The sequence below is a fragment of the Monodon monoceros genome, unplaced genomic scaffold (assembly GCF_005190385.1).
Source record: "Monodon monoceros isolate NGI ecotype Baffin Bay Population unplaced genomic scaffold, NGI_Narwhal_1 Super_Scaffold_13, whole genome shotgun sequence".
NCBI classification, from domain to species: Eukaryota; Metazoa; Chordata; class Mammalia; order Artiodactyla; family Monodontidae; genus Monodon; species Monodon monoceros.
This window is the reverse complement of record NW_021703769.1, coordinates 11,705,706-11,729,525: the sequence shown is the minus strand read 5'-3', so window position 1 is coordinate 11,729,525 and position 23,820 is coordinate 11,705,706. Positions and strand designations below refer to the sequence as shown.

General features: G+C 42.3%; 1 protein-coding gene across 2 annotated transcripts in view; it reads right to left on the bottom strand.

Annotated features, from left to right (window-relative positions):
- Nucleotides 1–23,820, bottom strand: part of B4GALT5 (beta-1,4-galactosyltransferase 5) — a 152,176-nt gene that overhangs the window by 2,510 nt on the left and 125,846 nt on the right. For both annotated transcript variants that reach the window (XM_029220486.1, XM_029220485.1), the window contains 6 exons: nucleotides 15,957–16,091; nucleotides 6,009–6,122; nucleotides 4,912–5,036; nucleotides 3,808–3,924; nucleotides 2,991–3,178; nucleotides 2,135–2,257 (listed from right to left, as the gene is read on the bottom strand). In XM_029220486.1, coding sequence (XP_029076319.1) covers nucleotides 2,135–2,257; nucleotides 2,991–3,178; nucleotides 3,808–3,924; nucleotides 4,912–5,036; nucleotides 6,009–6,122; nucleotides 15,957–16,074 — 785 coding nt within the window. In that variant the 5' untranslated portion in view covers nucleotides 16,075–16,091. The remainder of the gene's footprint in view (nucleotides 1–2,134; nucleotides 2,258–2,990; nucleotides 3,179–3,807; nucleotides 3,925–4,911; nucleotides 5,037–6,008; nucleotides 6,123–15,956; nucleotides 16,092–23,820) is intronic.

The following is a 23,820-nucleotide window of genomic DNA, read 5'->3' as shown; positions in this document are numbered from 1 at the left end:
CAGTCTCTGGGTGGGGGACTGGTTCCAGCACTGGGCCCACAGATATTAAAATCTGTGGATGCTCAAGTCCCTTATGTAAAATGGCATAGTATTTGCATATAATCCACTCACATCCTCCAGGATACCTTAAACCAAATCTAGCGTACTTATCATACCTAATACAATGCTATGTGAATAGGTGCCAGCATGTGGCAAATCCAAGTTTTGCGTTTTGGAACTTCCTGGAATTTTTTTTTAATATTTTCATTCCGTAGTTGGTCGAATCCTCAACTTCAGAGCCCATGGGTGTGGAGGGCCGACTGTGTGAAGCTGTGTTCCCACTCTCATTTGATGAATAGTATGAAATGCCTACTGTGTGTTTGGAATTGTGTGGGGCGCTGGGGAAAACCAGCTGTAGGTTCCTGCACTGAGGGCCTCCTTGCTGAGCTGAGGAAAGGGCAAGACGAGAGTTATGGCAGATATCCTGGGGGAGCTCATCTGGATTCAAAAACCAGTCAAACTTAGTTAAATGTCTGGAAAAGCTGTTCATCCTCACTAGGTTCCTAAGAAACCCAAGTTAAAAGGATGAGATGCCACTTCTACCTAACAGACTGAGAAAGAACTGTCTGGAGCTGCTTTGCCTAACAGCAGCCACAAGCCACATGGAGCTACTACAGAGCTGAAACACGGCACACATTTAAAAGGTTGTTTACATCCAATGTTGCTGGTGGTGTAAGAAAATTTGTACGCTAACGTGCTGTTGGTCAGAATATTTTTGCAATCTTTTCTGGAGGAAAATGTGACAATAACTATCAAAATTTAAAAGCGCATTTACTTCTTGGGACTTCCCTGGTGGCGCAGTGGTTAAGAATCTGCCTGCCAATGCAGGGGACACGGGTTCGAGCCCTGGTCCGGGAAGATCCCCCATGCCGCGGAGCAACTAAGCCCGTGTGCCACAGCTACTGAGCCTGCGCTCTATAGCCCGCAAGCCACAAGTACTGAGCCCGCATGCCACAACTACTGAAGCCCGTGTGCCTAGAGCCCGTGCTCCACAACAACAGAAGCCACCGCAGTGAGAATTCCTCGCACCGCGTCAAAGAGTAGTTCCTGCTCACTGCAACTAGAGAAAGCCCACGCACAGCAACAAAGACCCAACACAGCCAAAAATAAATTAATTAAAAAAAATTTTAAATAAAAAAAAGGTGCATTTACTTCTTGACTCTGCAGTTCTGCAACTAGGAATTTAATCTAAAGATATATTCGCACATGTGAACAAAACGTGTTCAAAATTAAACAATGTTCATCAACAAGAGAGGATTAAAATAAATTGTTGTCTATCTACATAAAGAAATACCATGCAATTGTTAAAAATAATGAAGTGGCTCTCTAACATGGTTGGAAGGGGAGAAGGGATGTGTCTGGGTTGTTTATGTATGAATAGAAAGAAGTCTATAGAAAGAAACAGCTTGCTCAAATGGCTACTTCCTGGGAAGGAAACAGGGTAACAATGGGGATTAAGACTTATACTCCCTGGCTTAGACACATCTGTATCATCTGAATTTTTACCCGAAAATATTATTTTGTATTAACAACCAACACACCCTTTCTTTTTTTAAAGCTGAGATAGAAAGTGGATACAAGGTAGAAATTCTTTTGGTTATTTGTTCCTTGTTAGGTTACTATTTACTTACTCTGTAAAAATACTACTTTACACTAATCACACACAGGATTGTTCATACAAACTTACATAATACAAGCCTTATCTGATGGCATGGATAAATCTGTGTACACATAACAAACATCTGACCTCTGGTTTGGGGAGTTTTCAGTAAAATGTGCTGTGAGTGTAAAGTACACACCAGACTTCTCTGATTTAGTCAGAAAAAAATGAATGTAAAATATCTCATTAATAGTTTATATTGATTACATGTTGAAATGGTATGATTTTGGATATACTATGATAAATATAATTTTAAAAATATTTTTATTAATATAATAAATTAATTTCACCTTTTTCTTTTTTAACCTTTTTAAATGTAGCTACTAGAACACTGAAATTTACATACATGGCTTAGTACATCATATTCCTATTAGACAGTGATAGTCTGGAGAGTCTAAGGTAGCATTTCTAGAAGACATCAGAAGAAGGTAGTACCTGTTCCACAGGTCGTCATCTTCTCCACCCCAACCCCAGAAAGCATTAGGAAAGCCATTGATTTTCCGAAACTGTTCCACTGTTAAGCCGCTCACTCCACCAAAGAACTCAGTATAAGGAAGCCTAAAAGGAGATGTATGGTATCAATCATCTGTGCATTAAAGGGTGATTTTTTTCCCCTAGAACAGGCCATCTCACTGGAGAACTAAGTCTTAAGTAAAACAATACTCTCTGTGCTACTGCCCTGAACCACCTGAAACTGTTTCCTCAGGACGAGACGCATCAATCTGAGTAGCTAATTCAACTTTTTCCTAATTGATTATTTTAATAACAGCTTTATTGACGCAGAATTGACATACCATATAATTCACCCATTAAAAGTGTATAATTCAATGGTTTTTAGTATATTCATGGAGCTGTGCAACCATGGCCACCATCAATTTTAATTAATTTCATCACCCTCCTGAAAGAAGCCTTGTACCCACCATCAACAGTCACTCATTTCCCCCTATTCCCCTCAACCCTATGCAACCACTATTCTCCTTTCTGTCTCTACAGATTTGCCTATTCTGGACATTTCATAGAAATGGAATCATATAACATGCAGTCTTTAGTAGTTAGCTTCTTTCACTGAGCATAATGTTTTCTAGGTTCATCATGTTGTCACATATATCAGTACTTCATTCCTTCTTATCGCCAAATAGCATTCCAGTGTATGGATGGATGTACTACATTTTGTTTATCCATTCGTCAGTTGACTGCCATTCAGGTTGGAGCTAATTGGATTTTGTCATCTTTGCATCTCTCACCATCCTTTTAGATTTAACCTCTTTAATTAAGGGGAAATGATACTCACAGATACATATACTTATCCAGTTTAGTTGCAAAGTGCCTTGGCATCTGTCCACATCCATAATAGTTACGATCGCTTTCTGGTATATGATCCACATCATGAAAAATAAGACAGTCCCAGTCCAAGTCCTTCATTGCTTCTTGAAAACCCACATTAAAAAGCATGGCTCGATTAAAGGGCTGGGTGCCAACCTAAAAGAAGCAGACCTTTATTTTTAAAAGGACTCTTGAAGCACAATTTTTGCTGCCTCAGCCCTGCCTAAGGGAGAGCTTATTGAGAGATCCTGGGCCAGAAGGGAGGTGGGTCCTGCCCAGCTCATCACTGACTCACAATCACTTGACCTCTGGCCTTGACTTCCTCGGAAATAAAAAGGGGTGATAAAGATAAGCCCAAGCTCCTCTCTCCCAAGGCTGTTGTAAAGGCAGACAGTCAGCCATGTAACAGCATTTAGAAGGGTACCCAGCCCCATATACAGAAGGAAGAACAACACTGCCATTTCGACCTGTGGCTCCTTATCTTAAGGGGAATTTCCTGGGTCTGGAGCCTAAAGACAACACTTAAAGCAGCTCTAGCAAAACCAGCCCACAAAAGGCCTTTGTTCAGGGTAAACAAAGTTCCAGGCTGCACTCAAATCTGCTGACATTGAGCAACATCTCAAACCAGGAGCAGGACTGCTCTCTGCTCCCCTTCCTGCCGCAGGCGACTCAGTCGACTGTGAGCTTTCAGTTTTACTGGATCTTTACAGCAAGGATGCATTAGCTTGAAGCTCTCTAAACTGCTGTCTCAGAAGAGAAAGAAGAGAGAAGAAAGGACCACTTACTTGCTCCACCACATAAAATGCAAACTGTAGGCGCTGGCGTTGGAGCATGGGAATCAGATGTCGGAGCAGGACCGGGAGGTGCTCATGGCGGTTCCGGAAGGGGATAAGGATTGCCACCTGCAATGGGTCACAGCAAAAGAGGCCGCCCTGTTAGTCCCCTCATCTGTTGCTTTGCAGCAGGGCACTTCTGCAGAATCGGGGACCAGCTCTTGGGGAGTTCTGGGAGCTGTCTTATCCTCAGCTTCTCTAAATAAAGACCTATGGTGGCAAGTCGACCCTTGGAAGTAAGTGGACCTCGTTCTTACATGTGCCATACCATGTACACAGTGGGCCTGCAAATGAATCCGAGACCACAGCCCAGAGAAAGACATACATTCATATTCACTGTGACCCAGTGCACAAACATAGAGACATACAACTAAGACACGCTTCACAGAACAGTACTTCCCCTAAAACGTGCAATGCACTTTTATATATATACATAAATTTTTTAAACGCTGCTCATTAAATTGATTTTACAACCCAGTGATGGGCTGGAAACACTGATCTGTTCCAGACATGCTTTGATCACTGCTGCACCACAGCATCTCATAGGGCTGGCACAGAACAGGCACTTTACTAAATACTTGTTGAAAGAATGGACTTAAGCCAGTGCCATAAGCTTGATCCACACTACCGATGTCTCCTGATTAGAGTCACGCAGAGAAAAACTAAACAATTCTCAGTGTCAGGCTAGATAACTCCACTTTTTATTCCACTAGACTCACGGCAACAATGCCAAATGAGGCATGAAGCACTGAATTTGTGAAGATGGCTTCTGCAAATGTGTCACAAGAGACCTACCACCCCCTACCCCCTGCTTAGCCAATATTCCTGTAAGGAAGAAAAAGGGTCCTGGCTCAGTCATCAGAACAATGTGAATTTCCGTGGCTACAGAACAGTCCTCAGGGAAATCCATTCCTTCAGTATGTTCCCATCAAATGCAAATATTTTGCATTAAGTAGTAAGTAGGGTGCAAATTACAAAAGGTCAGAGTGAAACCCATGGTGATTCAGATGATGGCAGGTAGGCTTCCAGCACTTGGGGTCTGACCTCACCCCCTACCTTCCATCGAGGAATGCAATCCGATGGCTTCCAGTGACCTCCGAGCTTGATGGTTGGGTCTTTAGAGAAGAGTTCATGGATGGCATCCATTCCAATTTCACTCATGTTTATGGCTATGGGGCCCTCTGAACAGAGGAGGGAAAAAAATAATAATTAAGAGGCCAGAAAATGGTAGAGTCTTATTCCTATGTTCAGGGTTGTAATCTCTGGAGCAGTTCAGTGCTTTTTCAGTGGGTTGTGTTTTTAACAGGGATGGGGGTCCCTTCCTCTGCTTTCCAACTCATTGCATTTCAGCAAATCACTATTACTATTACTGTGTAAAGCAGCAAATCAAGAAATTGAGCCTTTGAGTTCTGCTTCTGCCAAGGGTGTACAGCAGCTGAACTTCTGAAAATGGAAGGAGAAAAGTAGCTGAGCTTGGCACCGTCGCTGTGTGCTCCTGAGGCATGTATAGACACACTATCCCAATTCATTGATCAGTGACCCCGACTGGTCACGTCCAAACTCAGAACTCTCATCGTCTCGGACTCAAGTCCAGAAGAGGACTGTCCAAGAAGCCCCAAAGTACAGAAAAGGTGTAACAGTACATTGTCATTGCTTCAGATTATACATGAGATTCTAAGAAGGAAAGGAAAGGAAAGGGGAAGAGGAAGGGGAGAGGAAGAAGGAAAAGGAAGAGAAAGAAAAGATCCAAGAATTTCCTAAACTAGCACTTTGTTAAGAAAATAACTTCCCTCATAGCGAGCAAGTCATATAATCAGTGTGAGATTTATACTAAAAGACAAAGGTGGTTGCCTACACTTTCTCTAGGACATCTTAACAGACCCCGAGTTACAAAGGAGGGGGGCATGTGTAAAGCAAAGTGAAAAATGTGGTAGAAAATGGCACCAGGAACACAGGCCACCCTACAGAAGCGCTGAAGAGGAGCCAGGGCACAAGTAACTTTCAGAATCCCTGTTCCCAACGGCCGGGAGGCGTTTACAATCTCTGTGTAAGTAGACATATCGACAGCTCAAGAACACTCTCCCTTTTAGTTTACTCAAATAAGAAGGCATCAGTTTTAAAAGCAGAGGAAGATAAGCAAGAGCTCTACTCACTCATGGAAGGGAGCCTTTCGGGACAGGTATGGTTTGCAAAGTAGGTGAAGTCTTCAGGAAGAAAAGTTGTGGTTTGTAGGAAGGTTTCGCTGTGGTTCAAGTCAAGAGGATAATCTAGAGAGGTAAGAAAAAAAAGGCAACTCAGACTGGTGCATGTCATCACTCCTGCAACTCTTCGATGCCTACCAAAGGAGTATTTTTCTTAGATATCATCTTTTGGGGAGGCAGGCCGCTGGCCTAGCTCTTCAGCTAAAATCTGAACCTGTCAATAAAAATGTTAACCAGATGATGCTAGTTTACCAGTGTTTCTATTCTTACTGTTGTTATAGCTTTATATGCAGGCAGTTCACAGTCAAATAACCTTACAACGTAATTAAAAAAAAAAAACACAGGGCCCCCTCCCATGTCTTTCTCTAAAGGAACCGCTCTCACTTCCTCGCCTACTACCTCAGTATTTATCTCCATCAGCCTGCACACCCAATCTCGATGCTTCGGTTTTAGGTCCATCTGTTGACTTCTCACTGCGGGAGCTGAAGACTGCGCTCCCTCCCTCCCCTGCCCCCGCCACACACATACGCTTTCCATCCTCCAGTCTCCCTCCAGTCAAATATGATAATCGTGGTTAGGGCAACCTTCAGTATTTATATTATGACGATTCGAAAAATACTCGCTGTAGCTGAGAAATGTGGAAAGTTATGATTACTTTTCCTTTCCTGCATAATTATTTTTTCCTGGAGCGACTGTCTTGTTTTCCTGTTTGCTTAGTTTTATGTGAAATGATGACAGCCTGACGTCATGCCCTTTGCCACTTCATTTCCCCTGAAGACACAGGCATCAGGTCTTCCCTCAATTTCCTCTTCCTTAAGAAGGTCCAGCACCTCCCGATCCACTTCAGTTTGGACAGGCTTTCCTGGGAGCCTGATGTGCACATGCTACTCTGGGATCTCCCTTCCTCAGTGTCCTGGGGAGTCCCTTCATCTTCCTATAGTATCGAACCTCAGTTTTCCTAAGTTCAGCTTCTCCCTTGTTCTCACTTGGTAGAGCACATTCTTCCAGTGGCTTCCTAAGAAGGGGGAAAGGGCAGTGATTTTGAAGCCCTGTATAGCTGATTATTTTCATTCTTCCTCACTTGATACACGGTTGGTTGGTTTTATAGAATTCAAGGCTGGAAATAATTGTAAAGGTGCTTTCCCACTGCCTTCTAGATTCCCCTGTGCCTGTTAAGTCCGAAGCCATTCCCATTCTTTATCTTTGTAAAAGGTGAAGTAATTTCTTTCTGGAAGTGTAAAGAACTTTCTCTTCAGGAAATTTCATACTGGTGTGCCTAGCCCACCGTGTTGACCTTTTGGTGGGCTTTTAAAGTTTGGAAATTCATTTTCTGTTCTAAAATTTTGGGGTGAGGAGGAGGTATTACTGTGATGATGATTTCCTCCCTTCTGTATTGTGCTATCTTTCTGGAGAACAGAAAATAGGACTCAGATGTTGGACTTCCTGGCCCTATAATTTTCTCATCTTTTCTAACTGACTTTCCATCTTGCTATTCTTCTGCTCTACCTTGAGAGATTTCCTCAATTTTACCCAGTCCTTCTTTTAATTATCATTTTCTGCTGTTAGAGTTTTTATTTCAAAGTGTCCCTTTAATTTTCTGAATGTTCATTTTTTTTTCCAATGTCTTGTTCCATGTTTGCAATCCTTTTCCTCTGACCCTTGAGAACATATGTGATAGTTAAGTTTTTTCCTCCCAGCATATTCTGTTTCTTTCAATTTGCTGCTTCTTATTTGTTTGGTCTCTGGCACAGTGATCCTTGGCCATCTGCTAATATTTAAGAGTGGGGAGCGAAAGCTAACTGGAAGGGTCTGGACTGAGGTTCTTCACTGGAGGGTGTTCTGGCCAAAAGTTTGGTTTGGAAACCTCCAGTGTCAATATCTTTGGGTCTTTCGTCTTGGTCCAGTCAGGCTCCCCAGAGAAGTCTATTCTAATCTCCTGCCAGAATCATATGCTCTTTGCTGCAAGCACCCTAAAACTGAGGAAGAGGAAAAGGCTAGGGTACCCTAAACCAAGCCAGGTCCCCCCAGTTGAAGGACCCTCTATTTTACCATCTCTGGAGGTTATCAAGTCTCTAGTACTTTGCCAGGACGGGGGGAAGGAATCTGGGTATCTGACTGCTTTTTAAACAGCTTTCAACCAACCTTTATCTTAGTTGCCACCTTTATTTTTATCTCCAAAAGTACTTGATGTTGCTGATTCCTGAGCTTCTGAGGGATTCTGGGGTATAAACTGCAGTGGTTGCTGGCTTTCCTTGCTGCCACATTAGCAGTCAGTTTTCTTGGGTCCATTAAGTCCTTTATCACTGGTCCATCTGCTTTCCAACTTCCAAAATTTTTTGCTGTGGTCTCCTTTCTTGTTCTCATTTTCAGGGGTTTATGCCATTAAACACACACACACACACACACAAACACACACAATCTACTGTCATTTTAGTGACGTGTTAAAGAGTAAAGCAGAGGCCTTTTTCCTAGGGGGAGGTATGAAGGGGGTCCTCCAAACTCTTTATCTTTTGACAGATAAAGAAAGTGAGGCACCGTATACACAACTCGTACAAGGAGACCTGGCTAGTACGTAACAGAGACCCGACTGAACTCTTTCCATTACACTGCACTATTTTTTCAGAGTATGAAAATCTCTTTCTCCAGTCCTTTTGGATTCATGCTGATTCTATGAAAATTAAAACTTCCTATTCACATTCACTTTGCACCCTGGAATTCTAGAATCTTCAACATGGATAGTTTTTAAAAAGCACTACGAAAAGGCTTCCAAGAATCAAATGGCTAATACAGTGAGTCCTTTTATACAGACACATGGCTGCCTATTCTACAAGTACTCGGAGGACGAAACTCAATGAGAGGCAACTTGAAGAGAATTTGAAGTCTCTTTTTTTTTATATTATGAGTATTTATTATAAATATGGCTGAATACAAGGATTCATATATATATAATAGGTTTCATATCATCTCGTAAATACAATAATTTTTAAGTCTCTTAACAGGGCAGGAAAGGGACAGAATGCTCTGTCCTTTTTAGTTTCAGCTTTCCTGAAAAACAATAAGCTTGCATTTATATAAAGACATAAACCAAGTCAGCATGAACACTAAAGGTAAAATTACATTTACACAGAAATTAGCCCAAAGTCCTCAGTTCACACATGTAAATCCATCCTAAGTCCAGCCCTTTCTGAAGGTATTAACATTTCAAAAAGCTAAGCCAAGAACCTCCAATGCTAATCATTACTCTGGGTGATTCTCATTTTGCTTAATTGTATACATATATATACACACACATATTTTTTTTGTACATAAAATGATTCTTTTTAAGAAAAAAATTAGCAGTTTTCATGTGTTCTAGAAAACGTGTATGTCTGTGATGTGCGCATGTGTGGAGGGAGAAGCTGGTTAGAAACGGCATCACAAAAATTATAGTCATCCTCATCAGCTCACTCAGTCCCATGTCAAATATACAGATCAATTTTCACTGCAAAGTAAAGGCGCTGTTACAGTGGAGGATTCCTGGACTGAATGTCAATATGATGACATAGTGTGAGTGTGTTTCGTGTTTGGTAATTGCAATCATTGTTGCTTCTGTTGTGGTCATCCATTTACAATGCTTGGTGTCAGTTTATTTATCTCTTGTAAAAATAAAATACAGTGTGTGTGTGTGAAATAAATACATACATACATACTTTTTAAGGGAAAAAAAAAAAGAAACGGCATCACAGTAATTAGGCAAAGAAATTCCCAGAAGTATTACAACAGGCATTTTCATAAGCAAATCAACAAAAACAGAATAATAATTCTGGGCAAAGACAGAACCAAGCCTTAGAGCTACAACCTAAGTAGGGAACAAGAAGTTAAAAAAACATGTGGGAGAGGAGACAAGACACCGTCTAACCTTAATGATCCTACTTTGGGGGTCTGTTTGGGGACACAGATAAATTCCTTTCTACTTCCTTCCAACACTGATATATATATAATAGGCCTGGTAGTGAAACTGTACAACCCAGATTGGGACCTGAACCCACTGTCTTTTGTCTTTTTTTTTTTGGCCACGCCCATAGCATGTGGGATCTTAGTTCCCTGACCAGGGATCGAACCCGCACCCCCTGCATTGGAAGCGTGGAGTCTTAACCACTGGACCACCAGGAAGTCCCATGAACCTACTGTCTTTTAACAGACATCACACACCTGGTCTCAGGACTTACTGAAGCTCAGGTTATGTCTCAGCACAGAAATTCAAATTCAGTGACAGACAAAGTGATAGGTAAGAAGTGGATTTGTTTAGAGATACACATTCCATAGGCAGAAGAATGCAGTTCATTGCAAAAGGCGAGAATGGCCTTGGTAGAAACACACACCACAGACAGAGTGTGGACCATCTCAGAAGGTGCGAGGACTCGAAATATGGGGTTGTTGTTAGTCTTTCTGAGCCAGGTAACTTCATAGGCTAACTAGTGGGAGGATAATTCCAACTTTTGGGGGGAAGGGGCAGAATTTCCAGGAATTGGGCCACCGCCTAATTTTTGACCTTTTACGGTCAGCCTCGGAACTGTCATGCGCCTGTGGGTGTGTCATTTAGCTAATGTATTACGGAGAGTATATTATGAGGCTCAAGGTCTACTGGAAGTCGAATCTTCCGCCATCTTGGACCTAGTTGGTTCTAACCAGTTTATGTCATATCCCAAGGGCTATGTCATTCTTTTAAAGGTTGTGCCCTGCCCCCTTCCCTCCTGTTTCGTTAGCAGCTAGCATGAAACAAAACACCACTTATTCTTTTCTTCTGGTTACTAAATTAATAATGTCATTTTTAAAAAAGAAAACCTGAAACACACAACTCCTAAATGAAAGTCCTCCATAACCTTGCTCTACACCGTGGAGAACACCCACCCCCAACAAACACTAATTTCCTCATTTCTAATTTTAAATTCTTTACATAAAAATTTAAACAAAATCTACCTTTCCACTAGTAGTAGAAGCCTTTTAAACTGGAAGCGGCAGGGGAAATTAATTGCTCACGACCTGGTAAAGCTGTGCCTGGTTATTGTGGAGTCCTAGCTCTCCTCCAGCTGCCTAGAAATGGGAGGACTATACTGCATACTCTCTTCAGGGGTTCCAAACACCCATTTCTCTTTTTTTTTTTTTTGCAGTACATGGGCCTCTCACTGCTGTGGCCTCTCCTGTCGCGGAACACAGGCTCCGGACGTGCAGGCCCAGCGGCCATGGCTCACGGGCCCAGCCGCTCCGCGGCATGTGGGATCCTCCCAGACCGGGGCACGAACCCGCGTCCCCACTGCGCCACCAGGGAAGCCCCAAACACCCATTTCTTAGTCTTCTAAAGCACGACCCTACTGAATGACGGAACTGCTGAGAGAAAAAGCCAGCCTGCTGAATTTCTATGGTCACGGTTTTACTTTTTAATTTAAATCTAATCCATTTCGAATCAGGACATGTTCTTCCAGCAAGGGAGGTAGACGGCAAAGAAGGCAGCTGCTTTTACATTTATAACATGGGACCACAACAGACATCCTTCCTACCTGCAGATTCAAATGGCCTGCTCGGTCAACTTTGCTTTACATCAGTGGTTCAGCAGCCTTGGCTGCATACTAGAATCATCTAGGAAGCTTTTTAAAAATCCTTATGCCCAGGATATACCCCAGACTAATTAAATAAGACCCTCTGGGGGTCGGGGGTGGGGGCAGCCATCAGCATCTTGTAAAGCTGCCCAGGGGAGTCCAGTGTGCTTCCAGGTTGACACGGCTACCCCAGTCCACGGTGGTGGGAAAATTCTGCTTTCTCCCTCAAATTACCAAATCCAGCTGAGCGGGGACTGAAAAGTGCTGACTAACAGATTCCAGGAAGAATCACTACTTTCTCCTCCCATTTGAGAAAAGGTCAAACCCTTGCCTCTCTGACTGAAAAAAAGTGGAAATATACATATATTAGAAAGATGCCATCAGGACAAGCATTTGTAAAATATAAAGAATTTGCATTCTTCGAGAGTTAGCTCGCTGAAGGCTGACCACCTGCTGGGAGAGGAGACGAAAAGACAACTATGGGCTGAGCAGGCAAAAGCCAGAGAGAAAGAGGTTAAGAAAGAACATCGACCTCACGGAATAAAGTATGAAACGTAGTGGCAGTGACTCTGTTCATTTTATTTGCCTATGACAACAGACCTGTTTTGAAGGATGTGGGCAACAGGATACTTCCCTGAGTATGTGACCAGAAGGGGACTGAGGCCATCAGCACGGGGAGGTTTGTGTGCACGTGCACGTGAATACAGAGGGAAGAAATCTCCCTCTGGGTAAAAGTGACTGCGTAGAACGACACCTGGAAATTCGTACTTAAGAATGAGAAACGCCAGGCCACCCAACCACTCACCTCAAATATACAAACTAAGTGGCTGGACTGGATGAACCCAGGGATTCTCTTCTGATGCCAATATTCTCTTGAGTGTCTCCCCCCGGTGCTCTGGGTAAATTTTACAGGACTCACAATTTCACATACCAAAGGCTTTCAGTGACAAGAAGTTTCTCCAGGTCATTATTTCAGGCTTAATTCCAGGTCACAGTCCTGGTCCCTCAAAGTACTTTCTTTTTAGGCAGTAGCCATTTTAGCTTTCAAGGATAAAGAAAGCTAGCATTACTTAAACGATACACTAGCTTTTTAGCTACCCTTGGCCTCCTGAAGGCCTTTGAACATGGGTGTGTGCCACAGCACTTTTCTTCCAGAGCGGGGCAACACAGTTCATGAACTACCTCAGTCCAGGCTACTCTTACCAAACCCACGGTGCTCCTGGCGGGAGTGGCCGGGGTCAGCGGTGGTGGTCATCTGGCTATCTCAGCAGCTTTAGGCCCCAAATGCTCTTTCTGACTGTGCTAGGCAGAAAATTACTTTGAAATGAATAAAAATAGTTGGTTTTTACTGGATAACTTCCAATGAAATGATGTTTCCTCTTCAACGCTTACTCACCAAGGATGTGCCAATAAAATAAAAGCCAATCAAGATGGTAATCTCAGAACTAGGTTACAACACTTAAAATGTGTTTTCTTGTTAAATCTATCCACTCACACACTCAAAAATCATTTACTCTATGCCTCCTATGTGCTAGGCAGTGTACCAGGTACCAGGGGTAGTACAAAGGCAACACAGGCAATGAGGAGCGCTGCTGGGGTTCAGAGGTCAGCAAGTCCCAATCCCACTGCTGCAGAGAGTCCTATAACTCCGACCCCTTCATCCCTGAAAGGGGGACACAGTCGTTATCTTACTGAGTTCTTGTGAGGAGCCTATGAGATAATGCAAGCAAATCATCTACCCCAGGGCGTTTATGCCGACGGAGCGGAGCCAGCAGCGCCAGGATGGTGCCACTGGAGAGCGAGCAGATGATGGTAGAACTAATAAACCCGTTCCAAGGAAGGGTTCTGTGGAGGGCTTTGAGCCCTCAGATGACAAGTGTCCGTTAAGAGCTACTGATGGGAAAAGGAAGATCAGCACTGTGGTGAGCTCCGAAGAAATGATTCAGTTTCAGATGGCTTGTTCAAGCCTACTGAGAGCTAACATGGATGGACTGGAGAAGGGGGACAAAAAGAGGAAGAAGAGCAAAGCAGCACAGTGAAGGGCACCAGATCTCCCATTTTCACCAGCTAGCCACTGAATCGCTATTTTTCCTTTGGCTTTTACTTTGGGCCACAAAGCTGGGTTTCTGATTCCCCTACAGTAACTGTTTTCATGTGAGATTAGGGTCATTTTTGGATGGAAGAAGGGCTGTAGTATTTACAAGAAGCCAGTTTATTTTAGATCTGGCTAAGTGATCTGTGTTGTATGGTTGTAAGTTTCTGGATAATAGTTTATAGTCTCTGTAGCTGTCTGTGGAGAGCACTGTATCATTAAACCTGTATTTATCAGCACTGACCATCTTTTATTCCTTCTCCCACCCCATAAAAAGTTTCTGGCAATAGCCCCTCATTCTGGAATGATGTGACTATGAATTGGCTTTAGGCCCTGTCTTATGGGTTACTGGAATTGAAACCTCACAATTTTATAAAAAGTTGTGTTATTTCACGGGTATTTTTCCCAATTTGCTGTATAATTTTATCATCATAGTTCCTTTAGCAAATTTGAAAGAGTTCTCATAGCCAAGTTAGAGTTTGCTTAACCAAACTAAGGATAAGCCTATTACAAAATCATCAAGAATAAAGATTCCAAGTTAAAAAAAAAATCATCTACCCCATGATAAGCAGGCCCCGACAGCAAAGACTTCTGATTTATGAGGAAGAGAGACACATTAAACACAAAATGAATGATTAACTAGTCCAACCAGAGGGATGCTGGGAAGAATTATTTTAGAGTATGATGATTTGAGGCTAAACACATGCAAATTCAAGTAACAATGGGTCCCTGGATAGGCCTTCCAAGGGCGCAACTCACTCTCTGCTCAACTTCCAGGGACAATAACCCCTCAGGGAATTAGCATGACCTGTGTTGCAAGACCAGCAGTGGTGCAGGGATGGAGACCTGCCGCCGCGCACCCTCTAACTTTGAGAGAAAACAGGTTATCTCGCCAATGGCCCAGAGAGAAGCCCCAGCAACCTCTAACCTTGGAGAGGCATGAACACGTGGACTGGGTAAAGGTCATGACAGCACACATGCTCCTTTATCTGGAGTGATACAGGGGAAAGAGCTCTGAATGGCGGTCAAAGTATTCCCGAGTTTTATCACCCAACTAGAAGCAGGTTCGGGCGGGGTTTAGGGAAAGTCACATGACCAAGCCACTCCAACACCCCCAAGATTACCTGTACATGTGAAAAATGGAAGTAACAAAATCCTGCCTACCCGATGGAGCCATATCCGAGTCAAGTGAGACAATGTGTGTGGGATCATCTGTTAAACCGAACACCACACAGGATGAATTAGGAAACAAAAATCTGCTTGGCCTTCTCCCTTGACTTCAGGAGCTGCAGGGACTCCTCTTCCAGGTACGGTACAGAGCTCAGGCAGTTTGTCCCGTGAGGCCACAATTTGGCTGAGAAGCTCTGAAAAGTTGATCGTTCGCTCTTTGCGAACAAGAAGAAAGGAAGTAAGTACCAAAGCTTATGGGTTTGCTAACTGTAGTGCTTGGTTGCTGCTAAACTGGCCAGCAGGACAGACTGATAAATTAGGGCATGGTCAGTTCTTCTCAGGATTTAACTTCCCTTTCAGAGGCAATGCTTTCTCTTGATATCCCAACACCCCAGAATAATTCTCACTTGCAACGGTTGCAAAGCAATTTCACATTCTACGGTGAGCTCTGGACAATCTTAGAACTTACTAGAGAAGAAAAAAGGATTGATTTGGAGGAAAGAATATTTTTAAAAATATACATATTTTATAATACTAGGCTTGAGTGAAATCACTAAGAAGCCACAGGGGAAGCACATTAGTCCTCAGTTAAAGAAATAAGTGGCAAATCATGAATGCGAAGCAAAATGAAATCTCAGAATCTATTTTCTAAATAAAAACCATCCCTGGCTGGAGACTGGAGAGGCTTCACGACAGACCCATTTAACCATCTGGAAATACTTCCTCTGTTCACTTTTTGGAAGAGTTAAAAAGAGAGGCATAAAAAAGACAGCCTCCTCTCAAAGGTGAAGAACTTGCTATGTACAGTCTTTTGTAAAAGTAGTTAAAGTGAAAACCATGATTCGGGAACAAGTTCTTACAATATAATGTCAGGCAAAGCCACCTAACCTCGATGTTCTTTTCCCCTCTTTATATACTTAGTGCTTATAAGATAATAAAAGTTACAGGTAAAAGTTCCAAAGATTGAGGCAGAAATGTTCACTCCTGGGTCCATCATTACCGCTTAGCTGAACTCCTAGGAGGAGGCCCTCTGAGCAGACCACCTCTTTACTAAAAATATACCTGAGTCATTCACGCTGCTGTTCCTCTTGGCATAAGCGCTCCGAACCACCTGCTCGTAAACCTGAGCGCCGATAGTTCTCATGTTGTCCCGGATGAGAATGCCTTGAGCCTGCATCATGAAGAGGTAGGTGTTCACTGCAGGAAACAGACGGGGAGGGAAAAGAGGTTAATTCAAAAGCAATCAGTAACATAAAACACACAGAAAACCTCACATAACTTTGGGTTTCTTTCTTTTTTATCCCCTTTTCTTTTTGAAACCTCTTTCAGCTCTAAAACCCTACAAATGCTGTAACTTCTATTTTCCATACTGGGTTCTACGTTTTCAGGACACCAATATTCCTTGGGTAGCTAGCAGAACTTAGGGGTATTTCTGTCCATATTCAGCAGTTTTAGAAAAACCATAAATGAAAAAAAAATTATATTCTACCTGGTCTTCAAATACCCAAGCTGTATTCTAGCACTGTTATGATCAGAAAGACCTCTATGGATCAGTTAAAACATTCTGAAAAAGATCTCCGCTCTCTTTAAGTTCACATTCTCAATACTCAATCGCTATTCTCAGAGAAAGGAAACCACCAATTGCCCTGCCTTCTGGAAACACTTAGATGTAGGTCTGGTCCTGGCTATCTTTCGAAAGTGGTGATGAAGGTTCCAGCTATTTTTCTTTGCTTTATTTGGAGAGAAGAAGAAAATAACGGAAGAATGTTAGCAGTCTTCACTACCCACCCACCTCAGCCCCAAAGTTCAAAGCAATGGGAAAGGAGCAGGGGGCTTGGTCCAAGTGTCAGTTAAAACATATTCCCTTCACGATACATACAAATATCCAATCATTATGTTGTGCACCTGAAACTAAAATAATGTTATATGCAAGTTATATCTCAATAAAAACAAAGCGAAACAAAAAAACCCCATATTCTTAACAATATTAACTGCCCAATCATCGTCATCTTTGGAAAACGATCTCAGGGGTGGCACATTTATAAGTCTAAACTCTGGCGTGTGCTAGGGATCATCTGAACACTTGACTGACCTCTAACCAGGCCCCAGGCAGGTATGCAGCAGAGAGGCTGGGCCACTCCTCCAGACTCAATACACAGAGCCTTGGGCGGTCCTGGTTCTTCAGCAAGACATATTTTGTGGACACTGTCTCATCATTATTATCACAGTGTCCTGCACATAATGGGCAGTAAATAACGACTAAATGGATGAGGCTTAGAAGTCTATTTATTTTATTTCAAGCTATTGTGTGTGGTGCTTGTACTTGTGATGGGGGTGGGGACAGGGACAAATCAAATGGCACAACTCTCAATGTGGAAAACATCAGGTGGCCCACATTAAACGGGGACATAAACTCTTTCAAAAGATTTCTAATCATCTCTAAGATAAATCCAGAGCCGTAAAATAATTAACAAAAGAAATCACTGTTCAGAATGCTTTTAGAAATGAGTGAGCAGGTTCAGATTAGGCCCGGCTGTGACTGGAAGACAACTGCATGCTTAACTCCTGGCACTGGCTGAGAATAGATCAGATACAGTGTTTACTCTCTGTAGCAAGAAAAAGTTACAGGAAAAAAAATTAGCTTCAAATCCTTAAAGAAAGTACCATGCTGTGAAGCCTCTGAAAACAACAGTAGCATCTCATTTTCTATTTACAGCAGAGAGCACTGTGCCCGGTCATAGTAGGTAGGTAGGTAGTTAAGCCTAAGATTTAAACTTCTTCCAATATCATATTTCTAATATGGTTCTGTACTATATTTTTTAATCACTTAGACTTATGTATATTATACATACTATATTAAATCTTCCTTCTATCCCCAACATACTACTTAAACCAGTTGTCTTCAATAATACAGAGACAAATATTTATTGAACATTGTGTGTAAAGCTGTCAGTTAGGCACTGCAAAAAATACACTATCTCTTTTCTCCCGAATTTCATCTTCTCTGAGCTTCTTATCTTCTACACTGTAAAGGGCACTGTTGTTAGCCCCTCTTTTAAAAATTCCCTCCCTTTCTTAGTTCTGTAGGATTCCTCTAGGGCAGTTCTCAAACCTTTCCCTGCCTATTGCCTGGAGAGCTTTCTGAAGCCTCCCACCCCCAGAGACCCTGATTCAGTAAGTCTGAGTGGGGCCCATGAATTTGCACTTGTAACAAGCTCACAGGTGATACCAGTGTGGCTGGTCAGAGGACCACACTTCCAGAACCAAGGCTCGAGGGAGACTTCAGCTACCTAATAAATAATAGTGAGTAACATTTATTGAGCACTTAATTACCTAATTCTTTATCTCGTTTAATCCTCATAACCTAAGAGGCAAGTAATACTATCCAACTTAGAGTCAACTTCTAGGCTTCAGTTTCTCCACCCTGCTTCACCAAGGTCACTGAGGGATGGATTTGAACCAGGTGGACCTACGCTCTAACCACTGAGATTAAGAACTTGCTCATCCATATTCTAGCCACAACCTGTCCCTCAAAGATTTCACACACCCACATGACTTAAATGATTGCTCTTAAGGAGATAGCTCTCAAGTCTTTATCTCCTACACAAAGCTGCCAGGTGGATCTTTCTTTTCTGTTTTTTTTTTCCTTTTCTGTTTTTTTGTTCTTTTTCTTTTTTTTTTTTTTTGTGGTACGCGGGCCTCTCACTGTTGTGGCCTCTCCCGTTGCGGAGCACAGGCTAAGGACGCGCAGGCTCAGCGGCCATGGCTCATGGGCCCAGCTGCTCCGCGGCATGTGGGATCTTCCCGGACCGGGGCACGAACCCGTGTCCCCTGCATCGGCAGGCGTACTCTCAACCACTGCGCTACCAGGGAAGCCCAGTGGATCTTTCTTAATTACAGATTTAGCCACACTGCTCCTCAAAAGCCTTCTACGTCTCTTTCCTGCATGCCTGGGCTTCTGTTGATCTGCAATGCTTCTGCTCTCCTTTCTGCCGTCCAAATCTCATTAATCCTTCAAACCCCAGTTTATATAATTCTCCAGTCTTCCCCTTCTAGAATTTCTGTGGTACTGTTAAAGATTGTCAAAATTTTGCCTTTTGTTTACATTTTGTCTTAGTTTGCTAACAACTGTCTCGTGTGTTAGTCTTGTCATTCAATTAACAAATTCACACAAACCACGTATTATCAATGCTTTTTCTAATTATCCACAGGAATGAGCACAAGGCTGAAAAAACAAAAGGCTGAAGACATAAATTTTACCAAACAAAAGAAAATAATCACAAATTCAGACTCGGGGTTGGATGGGATTTTAAAGAACACTTTTCAATACCTCCTCATACACCACCCAAAAACTATGCCTTCCAAGAACACAGAATCAGTAAGTAAAATAAAGCCATCTTCAAAGAAAATTCTACTTTGGGTTGGGTCCAAAATGTTTTCCAGCCACATTTACCCACTGGTTCTCAACCTGCCCCTTGACAGAACAGTAAAGTCCCTTTCCCACACTTCAGATATTGGAAGACAGGCATTTTCAACCTCCCCCCACCCTCACCTCTACCCCACCTAACCTCCTCCTGCAACCCCATGCTAGATAGCCCCACTTCCTCTGTGAGCCCCCTGCCCTTGCCATCACCACACCTTCCCTCCCCATCCTGGCTGCTGTCCTCTGAATATGCACCCAGTGGTCTACACTTTGACAAAGAGTGGTGCCCAGGCTGACAGTGGTCCAGGTGCAGTCTGATGGGCCCAGAAACAAGCAGAACTACCAGCAGCCCTATTCCATCTGTTACCAAAGCGCTGTCAACTAAAGCCCCCTCTTGGAGATGCAAATGCACAATAACTCAAGGCCAAAGAAATCCTACAGGGGAGAGGCTGAATAATCTAATCCACCATTTCCCAAAACAGCCCCTTTTCCCCCACATAATATAACTAGTAGCATCAAGTGATTCTCTGCAGAACTCACTTTGGGCAATTCTGTTTTGGGTATTTTTATTAATAGAATTTAAAACTTCCACTACATGGTAGATAATCAATCGAGAATTGCTGAGTGTTGTTAGTAAACAGCAGTCACACCATATTACTGATTCACATTAAGCTTGCTAGAGGCAAAATACTCAATCTTTTTAGCTGCTAAGCTACACTTCCTCTGTTCTGTGCTCATGCAGTTGGTTATAGAGATCAAGCTGTAGGACCTTTACAAGTGTCCCTATTAAAAGTCTTGTTACTAAATTTAGCCCATGGTTCTGGCCTAAACTAGGAAGTATATATGTGCGCTGCTTTCAATCTAAATGATCTCATTTAAAATTCACATCTTTGTGAAGTAGATATCATCTTGATTTCCTATTTAAGATAAAGATGTAAAGTCCTCCAGAAGTCATTTACCTAAGGTCACATGGTTAGTGAAGTCAAAAACAGAGCAAGGTGAGGTTAGGTGTTCCATACCACTTTGATGAACGTTTCTTTGAAAAATGGTACTTTCCAATAATGTGTTCCTGATCAACTGTAGCTGAATCACAGATAAAAAAAATTTAAATTGGCACATGGTTGTTAAATCCTTAATTGTGTCAACAAGTACCTACTGAGCCCCTACTTTCCTGTGTGCTTTTTATTTTTTTACACACAATTCTAGGCCACTGTGGGCCAAGGATGAGCAGGACAACACAGAATAAGGTATAGACACAATTAAAATAAGAAGGTATAATGCAGTGTGATAAATGCTAAAATAACATTTACTACAAATTCAGGCTTACCAGTAGCTTTTTTACACTTTCACGAGAAATGGTAATTATTATCCAGCCCCTGCTTCTAGATTGAGGCATCTCTTATGATCATAACTTAGCTGAGAAAAATAAGCCCCATTAAGGTTTACATAATTGGAAATTTCCATCCAGATGCCAATGTAAGCAGCCTTGGGCCATGGCTTTAACTGGAGAGTTTCCGGGAGCAAAGCACCGGGCCTCCTAACAGGAAGGCAACCATCTCCTCTCTCCATCAGAATTCCAGTCAGCCTCCCTATCCCTATGAATCAAGTAACACGATTTTCACTTGAACACACACATTAATAAATGACTCTGACTCATAAAAAATTCCTCACTAGATAATGAAATCTGACATTCCCGATTAGGAGCAGAATCATTTGACACAACTGAACCCAGGAGGAAATGACAATTAGAAGATTCTATATACTTAAGAGTTCACAATTTGTTTTAACCTAAACATGTGTATCCTTAATGTTTGTTACATCTGGCTTGGTAAGCTAAAACAGCATTAAGGAGTAGAAAAAGAAAGCCATTCCTTTCCTGACCACTGTCTAAAATCTGTCTTAACACCAACTCCCAGACACTCCCGGCTTTATTTTTCTATTACACCTTTTCTTATTTGTCTTGTTATCACCCTCTAGAATGTGAGCTCCATGAGGGCAAGGATCTATGCCCCTGGTGGCTAGAACAGTGTGTCTGGAACACAGAAGATGCACAGTGAACACTCGAATAAATGGGTATCTAAGTCGGGACAATGAACAGTGGAGACCTCTAAACTCAGCTGTGCCCAAGAAGGCGTGGATATGGGATTTCAAGCCTTTCTCTCTCCTTTATGAGAGGAACTCAAAATGCTTTGAGTTAACCAGCTTCATTGCACGAAACTGTTCTTAAGAAAAGTTCAGCAATTCCTTTTCACCAACTGAGCAGAGCTGCCAAATAGATTAGCTTTTCCCTAAAAATGTTCTCTGGTACTCTCACTCCTCATGAAGTTGTTTGTTTTTTTAATGTTCCTTAATATAACGCACAAGTTTATCCAAAACCTTGTGCAATATTATTTGTAATAGGAAAACAATGGGGAAAAAAACTAAATGTCACCCAAAGGAGACTGGTTGAATAAATTACTGTACATCCACATGGATGGAGTACCATGAAGCTACACAAAAGAATGAGGAACCATTCAAAATAGCTCCAAACTGGCAAGAACCCAGACGTCCATCTATAGTAGAACAGATTAAAAATGTGTAGCCTATACAGCAACCAGAAGAGACAAACTGCAACTATATGCAACCACATGGATGAGTCTCATACATCACATGGAACAAAGACACCAAAGGGCACAGATAGCGTAATTCTAGGTACACAGGGCCCCAGAAGAGGCACGACTAATCTGTAGTGTCAGAAGCCAGGGAAGAGTTATCTGTGGGGCAGGGGAGGAGGGTTGGAAAGGAGGCTTCTGGTCATCTTTTATTTCTTGACCTGGATACTGGTTTCATAGGTATATTCATTTTGGAAAAAGTCATCAAGCTGCTCACCTACTTGTGCACATTTTAATATGTATGCTATACTTCCATAACATTTACCAAAAAAAAAAAAAAAAAAAAAAAGAATGAGGAAAATCTATGAACTAATTCCCAGGATATATTGTTAACTGGAAAAAGGCGAAGAGCAATAGTGTGTGTGTGTGTGTGTGTGTGTGTGTGTGTGTGCGCACGCACGTGTGTGTGTTATGCTGGCTGTTCAAGACATAAGGTGAAATTTTATACACATATTTTTATAGGAAGAAACGGGAAAGGCAAACCAGGTAAACATTCATTATACACCTATTGTGTGCCCTTCACTCTGTGAATAAAATGATAATTATAAATAAGATACAGATCTTGTCACTATCTTCAGTCAGAGAGCCAGACAAGGAGACTGTAGCCAGTGCTGTCTGTAAGGGGGAACAGGAGAGTGGCTGTAACTCATATAGTGACGCGGGGGATCAGAAAATACTCTCAAGAAGAGGTGACTCTAGGATATGGTCTTGAAAGAAGAGCGCTGAAATAGGAAAGGGAAGAGCAAATGAAGGGGCACAAAGGGAGAAAATACATTTGAGGAACTAAAAGCAGTCGGGTATGGCTGGAATGAAGGGTATGTATGGCCAAAATGCAAGGACGCGGTGGGGTGGGGATGGAGTTAGAAAAGCAGAGGGGCGCAGGAACACAAAGGGCTTTATGTGCTATACTTAGGGGCGTGACATGGAAGAAACAGTCCAGGATCAGATTTCAGGTGGGCCAACTAGTAGGAATCAATCAAAACAAGTGAATACACCCCTACTCAATTTCAGGGCTCCAGATAAAAGACTGAGCATTTTAGTATCCAGACCCAAGTTCCTTAAAGGGAGAAACTTCTTTGGATGAACTGAATAAGGTGCTGTACATAGAATCCCATTTGGTTACTACAAGCTGGGTGCCAAATCTTACCAAAGACTGTATTTTCGCTCTACATGAAGCAGCAGGAGGAATGCCCTGTCTGCCAAATCTTGGAGCAAGCAGGTGGAGTGAAAGACATCAAGATATAAAGCCAGTACTACTGATACACAGCCGGGGAGAGCTGCAGCAGGGGCAGGCAAAGGTGGGCCTGGCGTTCAGTGGGCCCATCAGAGTAGGTGTTCTTTCCCGGGATTGACTCACATCTGGCATCTTTGTTCTGAACACCCCCTACAGGCCAAACAATGTATGATTTCTAACAGGGTCAAGTACATTCCAGGAAAACAATGGAACAAATCAATGGACCAAGGATTATACCCCATTCACGTTCATATGATTTCAAAATAAAATAAAGGATGGGGAAAGGGAGAGCATATAAAGGGAACAGAAGTAGAAAAGGAATAAATAGAAGAAAACAGGAAGGCTGCTCACTCTCTCCTCCTGCCCCCATATATAAAATACACCAATGAGATATAATAAAAATCAAGGGGAAACAACGAACAGAATATGTCATAGGAATGTTGAAGTTTGATTTCTGCCATGCTAGAATATCTGAAAAACCTGCACGGCTTTTTTGGACCAATATTTTCTGAGAAATACCAGAACCTGAAAAATAACTGATCTCCCCAAATCAGAGATTATCAGTGTTCACTGTTCCGCACAATAGGTGTTCCGTAAAGAATGAACCCACTTATTCTG